Source organism: Silene latifolia, chromosome Y, assembly GCF_048544455.1.
Source record: "Silene latifolia isolate original U9 population chromosome Y, ASM4854445v1, whole genome shotgun sequence".
Taxonomy (NCBI): Eukaryota; Viridiplantae; Streptophyta; class Magnoliopsida; order Caryophyllales; family Caryophyllaceae; genus Silene; species Silene latifolia.
In genome coordinates, this window is record NC_133538.1 from 7,840,062 (window position 1) to 7,853,672 (window position 13,611).

General features: G+C 41.5%; 2 protein-coding genes across 2 annotated transcripts; both read right to left on the minus strand.

Annotated features, from left to right (window-relative positions):
- Positions 1 to 1,868: 1,868 nt before the first annotated feature.
- Positions 1,869 to 2,564, minus strand: LOC141627547 (uncharacterized). Its single transcript, XM_074440785.1, has 2 exons — positions 2,376 to 2,564; positions 1,869 to 2,144 (listed from the first exon to the last, which is right to left on the minus strand). The coding sequence occupies exons 1-2, from the start codon at positions 2,562 to 2,564 to the stop codon at positions 1,869 to 1,871; spliced, it is 465 nt and encodes a 154-aa protein (XP_074296886.1).
- A 111-nt stretch (positions 2,565 to 2,675) lies between these two features.
- Positions 2,676 to 6,639, minus strand: LOC141627548 (uncharacterized). The gene is made up of 5 exons (XM_074440786.1): positions 6,337 to 6,639; positions 5,356 to 6,115; positions 5,032 to 5,148; positions 3,969 to 4,939; positions 2,676 to 3,392 (listed from the first exon to the last, which is right to left on the minus strand). Exons 1-5 carry the CDS (start codon positions 6,637 to 6,639, stop codon positions 2,676 to 2,678), a joined length of 2,868 nt encoding a protein of 955 aa, XP_074296887.1.
- Between the last annotated feature and the right edge of the window lie 6,972 nt (positions 6,640 to 13,611).

Below are 13,611 nucleotides of genomic sequence, written 5' to 3' on the forward strand. Positions count from 1 at the left end.
AGAATTTAACCTTGAGAAAGAAGTGCCTAATTTGATAGGTGACCTTCTTCTTGATGTTGATGACCGACCGAATCCACGCAAAGGGAAGGAGTTATAAAAGTTCAAACGTCCTGTTGACGAAGGTAAAATAGAATCATCTCATCCAAGGAACAAAACAGTGGCTTTGTCAACCTCTACCAGTCAACCGTCTGTTCAAAGTCCTCATTCCCTAGAAGCAGTTGCGAGGCAAAATCTTGAGTTCCAGAAGAGGACGCTTGGCACTTTAGACAATGTACATCCAAAAATGTCCGTCCCTATGCCGTATGTGATTACAATTATGCCAAAAACACCAGTAAAGGGAATTTTACATACAGGCTTGAAATTCGCTGCTAGTAGTTTGTTGAAGACCGTAAAAGAGGCAGCTTTTGCAGATGTCGAGAAAATCGGGAAAGAAGCCACCTTGGTTTACAAATGTATAACACACTTTAAAGGGGATCCAACGCGACTTCAAGACAAGATAGAGTCGTATGTCGCCACCGTCAAGGCTTTTCACTTTCTAGAAGAAGCTACCAGGGACCGTCTTCGCCATGAGGATTTGGGCAAAGAAATTACTGAAGAGCGCGAAGGACTTGAAAAAGATAGTCATATTCTTGCTGATGCCGAGGCGGCTTGTCTCACTATAGCGGAAAAGATGTCCGATGTAGGTAAGGAGATAGCTCAACTGGAGGATACGTTAGAAAAAGCTCAACAAGCATATCGTCAGTTAGCTAGTGACATGGAAAATCTTGAGAGATCTCGCAAGGCTGTGCGAGACCAAATTGAAACAAGAGGGTTAAAGATCGCTAAGTTGGAGGCCACCCTACAATTGAATGCAGAAGATGTAGCCGTACTTGAGGAGAAGAGACGTTTAGTCCTGGAATTGCAATCATCGTTGGACCCAGATGCTTGGATGGATTTGGTACTCTATAAATTTTATCATAGGTCACCATCCTTTTTTTTTGTATACGTTCGCATTTTTATTTTGACATGATAACGAGGTACGTTATAACTTAGCAAGTAAGAGTTGTAGTGTTTGGTATACACACGTACTTTTTTGTATTCGTACTGTTTTGTTGTACGTGGTAATTTTGTAACTAGCTGATATGCTGCGCACTTCTCTCTTTTGGATATAATGTAAATGTATGTTACATTATAAATTTGCATTCCGCTGCTAGACTATATCTATGTATAAGGTATAATGTAACAGGACACGATGTGATTTTTAGATTTAGCCGTTCACAGTTTAAGCTCATGCGGGCCAGGAGCGGTAAAACGTTTTTTTTTTTTAGGTATGATACATGTTTTTTGTGGCTGCACTCAGGCTACATGTTCACCCAAGTTGCCTACGTACTTGCAAAGTAGAAACAGTACCTCACAAGATCAAGCCGACGTAGTTCATAAAGGCTTGCAGTTTACCCTCTTGCTTAGGAGCATGGCTTGCAGTTTACGCTCTTGGTTAGGAGCATGATGTTGTTTCAAGAGTAGTAACGTTTGAGAAATTTCCCATTTATTGGGCCTATGAGCACACCGTCTTCATCCGCAATCTTGTATGCGCCATTTATGTAAATTTCTTGTACCACATACGGGCCATCCCACTTAGAGGTGGATTTACCAACCGGCTTATGAAAGGTGATAATTGGTCTTCGTATTGCAAGGACTAGGTCTCCTACTTGAAAAGAACGAGGACGTACATTTTTGTTGAATGCTCGCGACAACCTTGCTTGATAACAATGGAGCTTCTGTTAGGCCTCTAATCTTTTTTCATCGAGTGCCTCCAACTCTGCTAAACGTAACTTGTCATTTTCATCTTCTGTAAGTTCCTCTTGAATAGCAATGCGTAAGGATGGGATCTACATTTCTAATGGCACCACAGCCTCTACTCCATACACCAACGCATACGGGGTTGCTTGAGTAGGAGTTTTGTATGTGGTGCGATAGGCCCACAATGCCTCGCTAATCCTTTCATGCCAATCTCGCTTTGATTTTGCTACTACTTTTCTCAATAAGTTACAAAGGGTTTTATTGAAGCCTTCAGCCAAACCATTTGCAGGAGCGTTGTACATCGATGACTTATACTGTCTGAATTTGAACTTCTCTCCTAAACTTGTCATTAGATGGTTATCGAACTGTTTCCCATTATCAGTTATGATACGTTATGGTACAACATATCTGTATATTATTTGAGTTCGGATGAAATTCACAACATTTTCTTTCTTGACTTCCCGTAATGTGATGGCTTCTGCCCATTTTGAGAAATAGTCAGTACCGGCGAGAATATACTCGTGTCCATTCGAGGCTTTCGGAGTGAGAGGTCCCACAATGTCAAGTCCTCAAGCTTCAAAGGGCCATGAAGATACAGTCGGGTGTAACAGCTCTGGCGGCTGATGTATGAAGTTTGCGTAGAACTGACAGGGTTGACACTTTTTCGCGAAGTCCATGCAGTCTTGAACCATGGTTGGCCAGTAATACCCCATTCTCTTTACACGATCATAAAGTTTAGGTCCAGATTGGTGAGCGCCACAAATGCTAGAGTGAGCTTCGTGCATTGCTTCAGTAGCTTCATCTTTATTTAGACACCTCAACTAGTGTCCTAACAAAAAAACGTCTGTAGAGCGCCCCTTTGTAATGAAGAAGTTTTGGAGCACGTCGGCGTACCTCTACCTTGTGCCTGGGATCATCAGGTAATTTTGGTGGTCCAAGAAATTGATGATAGGCTGGCGCCAGTCATCTTCATCAGCCGTGTAGACGCAAATTATGTTTGTTGTATCTATATCTTCTACTGCTTCAAGCAAAGGTATTGCCCAGCGATTGCAGACTGGCACTTGCATAGATTCTTCTGCCCCCAGTACCAAAGTGGCTGCAAGGTTAGAAAGCGCGTCAGCCAACTTATTGGCACTCCTCGGTACATGACCAATATTGATGGAGTCAAGTTGATTAAGTAGTTGCAGCGCCTGTCGATGGTAGGGAATCAAGTCTTCCTTTCTTACCTCATACTCATCGAGGACTTGGCTGATCACCAATTGTGAGTCTTCGTAAATATCCATGTCCCTTACGCCTATTTCAATTGCCATTTGAAGACCTAATATCAAAGCTTGGTATTCTGCCACGTTATTTGAGCAAAATTGTGTGAGTGTAAATGAGTATGGCATTACATGGTTTTGAGGAGATATGAAAACAACTCCTGCTCCAGCTCCGTCTCGCCTTGCAGCACCGTTAAAGTACATTTGCCATGGAGGTAAAATGTCCACGTAAAATATTTCTTCTCCTGGTAGTTCATCTGAAATTTCCCACTCTGTCGGGACTGGATGATCAGCAAAGAAATCTGCAATAACCTGACCTTTTACTGCTTTTTGAGACACAAACACTAAGTCATACTATTCAAGTAACACTGCCCATTTCGCAAGTCTTCCAGATAAGACTGGTCTTGAGAGTATGTACTTGATTGGATCAGCTTTTGTGACCACGTGTATGGTATGCGCCTGCATGTAGTGCCTCAACTTCTGGATGACGAAAACCAAAGCAAGACATATCTTCTCTATGGCCGAGTAATTTAATTCAGCTCCAACCAAGGTACGACTCAAGTAATAGAGTGCTCTCCCATTGCGGTCTTCAATTTCTTGCGCACACGTTGCCCCCAACGATCGTTCTTGTGCGGCGATGTATACAATGAGCGGTTTTCCTGGAATCGGTGCCCCCAACACTAGTGCACTAGCCAGTTACTTTTTTATGCTATCAAAAGCATGTTTGCATTTTTCATCCCACTGAAATGGAGCATCCTTTTTCATGAGATGACTGAACGGCTGACAACGTCCTGCTAGGTTAGAGATAAACCTTCGAATGTATGCCAAACGTCCCTACAACCCGCGCAGCTCCTTCAACGTCTTTGGTTCTGGCATTTCGTTGATAGCTTTGATTTTTGTCTGGTCGATTTCAATGCCTCTATGCCTTACCACGAACCCCAAGAACTTCCCGGATGTGACGCCGAATGCACACTTGAGTGAGTTCATCTTGAGTTGACATTTTCTAAGTCTCTCAAAGACAGTCTGAAGGTCTTTAACATGGTCTTTTCTTTTCTTTGATTTGACAACAACGTCGTCGACATAACACTCTATCGTTTTATGTAACATTTCATCAAAGATCTTTTGCATTGCTCGCTGATATGTGGCTCCGGCATTTTTGAGTCCAAATGGCATGACTATGTAGCAAAATATCCCTTTTGGTGTGCGAAATGCCGTTGCTTCTTGATCTTCAGGTGCCATTTGTATTTGATTGTATCCAGCAGTGCAATCCATGAACGAGAGTGCTTCGTGTCCAGTAGTTACATCGATCATCAATTTTGTAACTAGCAAAGGGAAGTCGTCCTTTGGACATGCATCATTAAGATCTCTGAAGTCGACGCATACACGTAGTTGCCCATTTTTCTTTCTGACTGAAACAATGTTGGGTATCCAGGTAGGATATCTGACTTTACGGATAAATCCAGCCTCAATGAGTTTGTTAACCTTATTTTCGATTTCAGGTATAAGTTCCGTCCTAAAGTGACGTTGAGATTGCTTTCTAGGACTGATTCCTTTTCTGATTGCCAATAGATGAACTGCAATTTTTGGGCTTAGTCCAGGCATTTCCTTATAGATCCAAGCGAAGACGTCCTTGTACTCAACCAATAATTTGTAGTATTCCTCTTCTTCCTCTTTAGTCAATAGAGCACTGACGTAGATTGGACGAGGATCTTCATCAGTTCCTAGGTTTAGTTCTTTTAAATCATCTACGGTTGATTGTACCTCGTCTTCAAGTTTTTCAGGTGCCTTGTCAGCCTCTACCTCTTCGCTGTCATCAGGTATCTCTTCTGCAGTGATATGATAAGAAGTCACAATTTCCAAGTCTTTTGCATCACGGGAGTGTGAATATGGAGGTTTAGACTCTTCAACATTGTTTGAGGACAGCCAGTGAGAACTAATACTCGTCTTCGTGTTTTTAGTGGCTCATGCTGGATAATGTCCACCACTTGCAAACGCTTCATGCGAGAGGGTATTGCGCTTCTGAGGTCATCAGTTATGTTTACTTCTTCGTCGTTTTCTTCCACGGAAGTTGAGCACAGAAGAGTCTTACCACTATCATTATTGGAGGATCCTAAACGAGTGAAGACCGTGTTTGAACAAACACCTAAACGATCACTTAATGCACCTTTCTTTTTTGTACATGGCGGAGGGGTTGACGACTTAACTTCATTTGTTCCTCGTTTATCCAGTCGAGTGAAGACCGAAGGACGATTTGTTGTAGGACTCGGTCTCCCTAGCCTGTCGAATACAGAAGGATGGGCTCTCTATGCAGGTGGACTTATTCTGTCGAAGACTGAAGATGTTGATAGTGTTTTAATGTCTTTTGCTTCATTCTCCTCAGCCTCTTCCACTGTGATATGTTGTGAAGATGTAGTAGTTCTGTTCCTACGAGCACTGATCTTCACGGGTGTGGGAAACTTATAACCAAGCCCCGCTTTAGTCTCTATAAAGCTTCCTTCTTGCTTGAACAACTCATGTTGCGTTTTGTTAAGCCCATATGGTTCAACTTCTACAACTTTCCCAAGCAGAGTTGGTTTTGTAAAATCATAACCTGCCTTTGTCAGTAGCTTATATGCGTTGGAATCAAATATTCCCACATTCTGATCGCTTGATGATTGGTTTGCTGAACAGATGAAACCGACTGGAGGAGGTCTCATAACTTTCATTTGGTTTGAACTTGGAAGAGGTGTGGTGACTTTCGCCATCCATTGTTGCTTGATCATTGGGCTTGGTTTACTTTTGTCTTTAAGATCTCTATTTGTTAGACATTTTACAAAAGGACTATCTCCTTCTTTGCGGCGAGACTTGGGAATATACCGCAATACTGGAGAGGTAGACTTCTGTGGCATTTCTTGCTTCTTGGGTGATGTAACGGGAGTAGATGCTTTACTAGCGTTGTCTATATCTTGCTTATCATTTTCTTTAATATGACTCGTAACAACATGTTCTTTGGTATTCTCTTTCAGCTTACCTCCTTTTCCAGTTGAAGAAATGGTAGTTGGCATGAACTCACTAGAAGTACCATTTTCTTCAAAGAACTTTGCGTCAGCGAAAAAAGAGTCGCCTTAGTGAAAGGCTTGGCGTTTCCATTTATCTTCCTTTCACCGCCGCGATAATACTTCAAGCATTGATGGAGGGTTGATGCAACGACTCCATTTTCATGTTTCCATGGTCGACCTAATAATAATTTGAATGATGTCTTGGCCTCGATGACATGGTAGAGTGTTTTAGATGACAAGTCACCCATGCTAAGGTTTACACGAATCATGCCAATAGCCCGCTCTCCATTTAAGTTGAAACCGTGAATTACTGTTCGACTGTTAGAAATTTCATCAACCGTGATGCCTAGCTCTTTCATGGTTGCTTTGGGCATGAGATTTACTCTTGAGCCTCTATCTATTAAGATTCTATTGACTTTTTGTCCTCGAATGTAGCCTGACACATAAAGCGGCCTATTGTGAGGCTTGGAACCAAGAAGCAAATCTTCATCTGAAAAGGTCAAGGCTGCATTGCAGGAGACACATTGTGTTGACTGCTCTACAAGCTCTTCTACATCTTTCATCTTGCCAGCGTATAGTTCTGGCTTATCAAGTCCTTGGAGTATTATCTGATGCTTATCTTTCGGTAGGTGAAAGATTTATCTCCACCCCATATTCGAGGGAAGGGCGTTGAGAGCCTTTACAACTTCATTTTCCTTCTGAGGGTAAGATTGCAATTGTTGTGCTGGTACCGCATCATCTGCTTCGTTTTCCTTTAATTTTTCTTTATCATCATGACCTACTGCAGAAATGGTACATACGGTAACATTGTTCAAGAAGTCTCTTGGAAGGAATTCTTCTAGAGCAATATGACAACGATTTTTGCTTAGACATATTGATAGGCAAGACACATGGTTTGACCAGAGTTTTAGACTTCTTCTCCCCACCAGACATGCAGGATTTCATCTTCTTTGATTGCTTTCATCGATGATGGACATGTTCGACTGCTTGCCATACTTGTTTCTTTGTCTTCTTGCGAGTGACTAAGCTCCACCCTTCATCATCATCATCTACATTCTTCTCATCTTGAGGACCTAAGCCTGCTTTTGGGGATATCGATGAATATCGCTTTTGAAACCATATAGCAACAGGTTCAAGGCTTCTGAATTGCAACATGCATACATCCCACCCACGATGCATCGTTGGCTCCTCATGTTCCTCATGCTGCTCCAATATTGTAGTAGTTTGATTTGTAGCTACTGTTTCATCCAAGTCAAGGATAATCTTTCCATCTCTGAAGAGCTGCATAATTTTCTCTTTCAGTGTTAATACATTTTTGAAGGGGATGACTTACCAGTCTGTAATAGCGACAATAGTTGGGATCACTTGTCTTGTTAGCCTGGTCAGGTCTCTTGGACTCTGGCAATTGTATAACCTTTTTCTCTAGAAGGTCATCTAGCATTCTAGATAAGTCAGAGTCTGGGAAAGGGTACTTCCTAGCTTGTAACTCTTTTAATGTGGGCTTGTTCTGCTGATAATTGTAAGCATATGACTCCTTCTTCTTTTCAAACTTAGGTTTTGATGAGATCTTAACGGGCGAGCCGCTGGTTTCGACGACCATTGCCTCTTTTCCTATCGACTTGAAGCCCTTATCTGTCTTTCTGAAGTCCTTATTTTCACTTGGTGCCTTAGAAGAGGTTGAGCGAGCTTTGCCACGCCCTTTGATTGTAATTTCCATGTCGTGAGCAAGGGTTGCCAATTCTGGAAAGCTTTTCGGCTTGATCCCTTTCATTATATAAAGAATATCCCAGATCATCCCGTTAATGCACATTTCCACTGCTGAGGATTCACTTAAGCGATCTTTGCATTGCAGACTCAATGCACGCCATCGATCGATGTAGTCGACAACAGGTTCATCCTCCCACTGCACAGTGTTTGTTAGTTCGCTCATGCTGACGATACGCCTAGTGCTGTAGAACTTGTTAAGAAATTCGTCTTCCATGTGACCCCAACTGTCAATTGACTCAGAGTCCAAGTCTGTGTACCATTCAAAAGCAACTCCTTTAAGAGAACGTACGAACTGCTTGACTAGACAATCACCATTAGTTCCAGCATTATTGCATGTTTCGACGAAGTGGGCGATGTGTTGTTTTGGATTTCCCTTTCCGTCAAATTGTTGAAACTTTGGAGGCTGATAACCAAGAGGCATACGGAGACTATCAATCCTCTTAGTATAAGGCTTGATGTAGCATCCACTGCTTGTCGAACTTTCACATAGCTGACATTTAATTGTCTTAGCTATCAACTCCTGGAGCTTCTCTTCAGTGAAAGCGCCAATTTCATTGCCAGAAGTCTTTCCAGTATCATCTTTGTCATCGTCCTTATCAGTATCATCATCCTTGTCAGAGTTAGTGTGCTCACTTGAGATCTTTTTCTCGCGAAGCTCCAACACCTCCTTTTGAAGTTCATCAATCTTCTTATTCTTTTCTTCATTCTCCTTGATCATCTTTTCAAGGAGCTTGTTCAAGCTTTGGACTTGCTCCTCAAGTGTAGAACCAGCAATCACCATGACTGAAGCGCTGATAGGAGTGGATGCATCCTTCTTTTTTGGTTACGCCCTAGGTTTGCAAGGGGAAGCATTTTTGTCGACCTTAGAAGTTCGAGTCTCTTCACGCGAAGGAGTAGAGGAATGGCAAAGAAAGCTGCTATCAATGCTACTGCTACTAGCCTACGCTTTGAACATGTCCCTACCAGGCCACGCAAGATCTCTGTTGCCTCCATAGCCAAATTTGTAATGACAAATTTTGTATTGCGATAACTGAAATCCAAAACAAGGAAACAAAATGAGTTTTTATTAATATCAGAAAAGTTCGTGTACAATGTCTAATAATCCTCTGATTCTAACTAAACAAATAGGGCACGCGTGCATGATCCACGTAAGGGGTGCGCGTGCGTTTTGCAGGGGGTGCACGTGTAGAGGGTGTATGCACTCTACGCGCGACGTTGACTTGTATTCTTGAGAGGGTCGGACGACTTGAGTCTCTCTTGAATGTTTGAATGTTTGAATATTCGAGTTTGAATGTTTGAATATTCGAGTTTGAATGTTTGAGTTTTCTTGCGCAGGCGGCACGAATTTGTTGTGCTTGTTGACTGCTTACGTTGAATTTCAAGAGATTTTCAGAGAGAATTGCATAGCTTTTCTTTTCTTCGAGTTTTTCTATCTTCGAGTTTTCTCCCTTGAAATGAATAAACTTGGGGTATTTATAGAGAAAAGTTGGGATTTTCCTCGGGCATAGGGTTTCGGGCCCATTTCTCGGCCCGTTTGCAATTTTAGCCCAATTTGACTTCTGTTTGGACCCGAATAAATCAGAATGACCCAAATTTAATCTTAAAAGGGACAAAAATAATTAAATTGAGTAATTTATTTATTATTAACTCAAATTAATTAATTTCTGTATTTTTGACACATAAATAAAATTTCAGTGCCTACAAATTGCCCCCTCGAGACTTTATCACGTACACCATTGAAGTGTTTCAGCGTGGCATGGTCTCGAACCTTCTTTTTTTTTTACTTGGAAGTCAACTGACATCCATCTTGTTGTGTCAGTAGCATTTTTATTGTCACTCTGTCATTATTTGACTTGACGGATGACTTAATGCGCCCTTCACGTGATATTTTCGCCACCCTGATAATTTTGTAACCTTGACGATAACGTTTGAATTTTTATCACCCTGGTCATTTTGTAATCTTGATGGAGGACACTTAAATTTATGTCACCCTGGTCATTTTATAACCTTGACGGAGGACACTTAAGGTTTTATCACTGTGGTCATTTGTAACCTCGACGAATGACACTTGATTTTATTTATTATTAACTCAAATTAATTAATTTCTGTATTTTCGACACATTAATAAAATTTCAGTGCCTACATAAGTATGATGATAAGATAGTCGTCAGAAAAAGGTGTCTTTGAAGGGTCTTAAGGGGATTAGAGTTTCATATCGGGGTTTGTGGTGAAACCCAAGGTTAAGATGATTGCAGCTATGACTTTAAAGTCATATTTGAGGAAGGGATGTCCTATGATCCTTTGCCATGTGAGGGACACTCGCGTGGAGAAGCCGTCAGCAACAGAGATACCAATTGTGGGTGAGTTCGAGGATGTCTTTCCGGAGGAGATACCAGGGTTACCTCCTAAGAGGGACATTAACTTTACTTTGGAGCTTAAACCAGGGACGGGACCGATATCCAAGGCCCTGTACCACATGGGACCGAAAGAGTTGGAAGAATTTGAAAAGAAGTTGAACGAGTTGCTGGATATGTAATACCCGCCCTTTTAGGGACCCTTTGACCAGCATTGACTAACCTTGGGAGCGGGAATAGTTCTTAGAAGTGCGTGGCAAGGCTATCTTGGGTTACGAGTTATAAGTGGTACTCGATAGAGTAGAGGCTACTCGATCGAGTAACATAGTTACTCGATCGAGTATGGGGTCACTCGATCGAGTATGTGGGGTACTCGATCGAGTATCGAGTTTTCAGCGAGGGTTTTTAATCGCGTTTTGTTAAATCCGCAAATCATTTCCGCCTCATTCCTTCTACCCTTTGGTCGCCTCTTTCCCTTCCCTTCACCATAAAACCTCCATGGAAGCCTTTTGAAGGTCCTTGTGCCTTAGAAGAGCATAGCTTGAGTCGGGTAGCGGTCTTTTGCCGGGTTTCTCCTCATAGGTATGTCGTCATCATCATCCGCGTCCTTGCCTTTACGATTAGGGTTTTCTTGGTAGTAATAGATGATTGTGTTGTGGTTATAGGCTTTGCTTGGTTGCTGGATATGTCATATGTTGGCATGGATTGGTTGCAGTTGCTTAAAGGTAGGTTCGCCTGCTCAGTTTCTGTAGATGGTCTAGTGTGTAGATCGTCGTGTCGTTGTTGTTGTGGTGTCATTGTGTTTGTGCGGCAGCGTGTATACGATTGTTGATTAATTCAGACGGTTGTTGATGTTGTGTTGTGATTGCCGATTGTTTGTCTCTGGTTCTCGAGATGCGTTTTCGGCTGAGTGGAGTCACTTGCGGGAGTGGCTTCACGCCCTAGTTTCGCCCTTCGTGGAACCCGCCACGGAAGGGGATGTGCACATTAATGGGACAGGGTTATCGCTCGGTATGATGAGCGGGGATTTGGTGGGTACGTCTGCGGTCCCCCACTGGCAGGGCTGGTCCAGTGGACAGTCGGTGACAGAGATTGATCGGTGTGGGTGTGCTTGTGTGTGACTGGTTGTATTGTATTGTATTGTTAGGTGTTGTTGGCATTGTTGTGTTTTATCTCAGTACTGACCTTGTGTGGTTGTCTTGTTGTTTTATGTGTCTGCCGTGATCCCTTATGGTGAGCAGTCAGTCTTTGCAGGTGTTGATATCGTTGATAGCTGGAGTCCGGGCAGGGATGAGTCTTCACGAAATTTGATAGTAATAGCGAGTAGTCTTTGAGTTGTATCGTTTGTATCATCAGGCCGTTTTAAATCACTTGTAATATAACATAATAGTTCTTTTATCGACATTTGATTATTACTGTCCTCGGGCAACCGAGTTGGTAACGCCCTTATATGCTAAGGAAGGCCTAGTTAAGGCTCCTCTGGATATGGGGGTGTTACAGGATAAGGGGTACATCAAACCTAGTGTATCACCTTGGGGAGCACCGGTTTTGTTTGTGGAGAAGAAGAATGGCAGCTTGAGGTTATGCATTAATTACAGAGATTTGAACCATGTCACTATAAAGAATAGGTACCCATTGCCGGGGATTGATGATCTTTTTTACCAGTTGAGTGAGGCTGGATTGTTCTCGAAGATTGATCTGAGGTCGGGGTACCATCAGCTGAGGATTCCAGATGCTGATATTCCTAAGACAGCTTTCCGATCGAGGTATGGTCACAATGAGTATGTGGTTATGCCTTTCTGGTTTACTAATGCGCCGACAGTGTTCATGGATCTTATGAATCGGGTCTTTAGTCCATTCTTGGACCGGTTTGTGGTGGTGTTCATGACGATACCTTTGTCTATTCCAAGACTAAGGAGGAGCACGCGGAACATTTGAGGATTGTGTTGCAAACCTTAAGAGAAAATGAGCCTTATGCCGAACTGTCCAAGTGTGAATTCTGGTTAGAGAAGGTGGCCTTTTTTGGTCACGTAATTTCTAAAGATGGTGTAGCTGTGGATTCGAGTAAGATTGAAGCGGTATCAAACTCATCAAACTCCCCCAAACCATCTCTTTGCTTGTCCTAAAGCAAAGCATCACACATTACATAAGGCAATCATACAAATGGCAAACAAATAATTCAGAGCTAATGTTTAATGCATATACAAATCCTAAGCTATCCATATATGTAACAAAGCAATGACAATAGTGTACCAATAAAACAAATTCAAATGTACGGGTAATAGAAAACGCAGCTCAAGTCTCATGTCACCATAGTATAGACAAATGCCAAATACCTTTCGATCTTGCAAGACAAATCAGTCGGATTCTCGCGGATTCACTCATGCACTCATAAGTATGTAAGGGTGAGTTATATGTGAAGATAGAAAGAAGTAGAAATACTCACTCAACTCATGAAACATGCATGCAATCTAATGTGATAGAGATTCCCCAACTAATATGCAATCACAAAATGTAGACAAAAGTACATGTATCAAGGACAATAAGGGTGGCAAATGGGTTAAAGGGATAGAAATGGTTTGTGCCAAAGCACGTTATGGATATGTGGAGCTAAGACGGTAGTCGCAGCGCTAAACCAAAACCAAAACCAAATCTTATGATAACAAATGAATCCAACTTAGAGAAATAATCTTAACTTTACAACCAGTGGCGGCTCTAGGAATTGAACAAAGGGAGTGCGGAAATTTTACAAAATCAAAGGACTTTTAATACGTGGCGGAGAAATCAATATTAATATAATAAAATCTCATACATTCCACATACGTCTTAATTTCTTAAAGGATATCTTTTTTTAAAGGATTTTATAATACGAAGCTATCAAACCGACGCAAAATTAGAATACGAAAAAACATTGATTATATACCAAACAAATTATTCTTTTTGGTAATTTTTTTAATAATGATGGACATATTTATCAAGAATTTTATAATTACAAAACTGAAACTACTTGTTATATTAGGGAGAAAGTATTTAATTATTTATTAGGCCTATTTTGTACAATGATAGTTGAAAAATAATTAAAAGAGAAAAAAAACAAAAATTGTTGGTTGTAGTAATCGAACCCACGACCTCTAGGGTAGAATAAATGTTTCTTACCACTAAAACGAACAAACAATAATGAAATATGTTGCACAATTATTTATTTATTTATTTCTGACTCAGAGGAGGTGCGGTTGCGCCCCTTGCACCCCCTCAAGAACCGCCCCTGTTTACAACACATGAGAGCGAATGAAGTACTCTCCAAATATGCATTAGACTCTAACGACCATCCTTTCGATCCTTGATAAAACCAAATGAAGCAATCGATTTCTTTTCTTTTCTTCTTTTTTTTTCAATTCTCTTTTTTTTTCTTTT

Excerpts from the sequence above, each read along its gene's own strand:
- LOC141627547 (XM_074440785.1), bottom strand. The coding sequence starts at position 2,564 with ATGCACGAAGCTCACTCTAGCATTTGTGGCGCTCACCAATCTGGACCT. Across the intron at positions 2,145-2,375 it reads CAGAGCTGTTACACCCGACT|TTCGATAACCATCTAATGAC; the intron begins GTATCTTCATGG and ends AATGGGAAACAG.
- LOC141627548 (XM_074440786.1), bottom strand. The coding sequence starts at position 6,639 with ATGAAAGATGTAGAAGAGCTTGTAGAGCAGTCAACACAATGTGTCTCC. Across the intron at positions 6,116-6,336 it reads GGGCTATTGGCATGATTCGT|TTCTTTGAAGAAAATGGTAC; the intron begins GTAAACCTTAGC and ends GCTGACGCAAAG. Across the intron at positions 4,940-5,031 it reads AATACCCTCTCGCATGAAGC|AGTCTAAACCTCCATATTCA; the intron begins GTTTGCAAGTGG and ends ACAATGTTGAAG.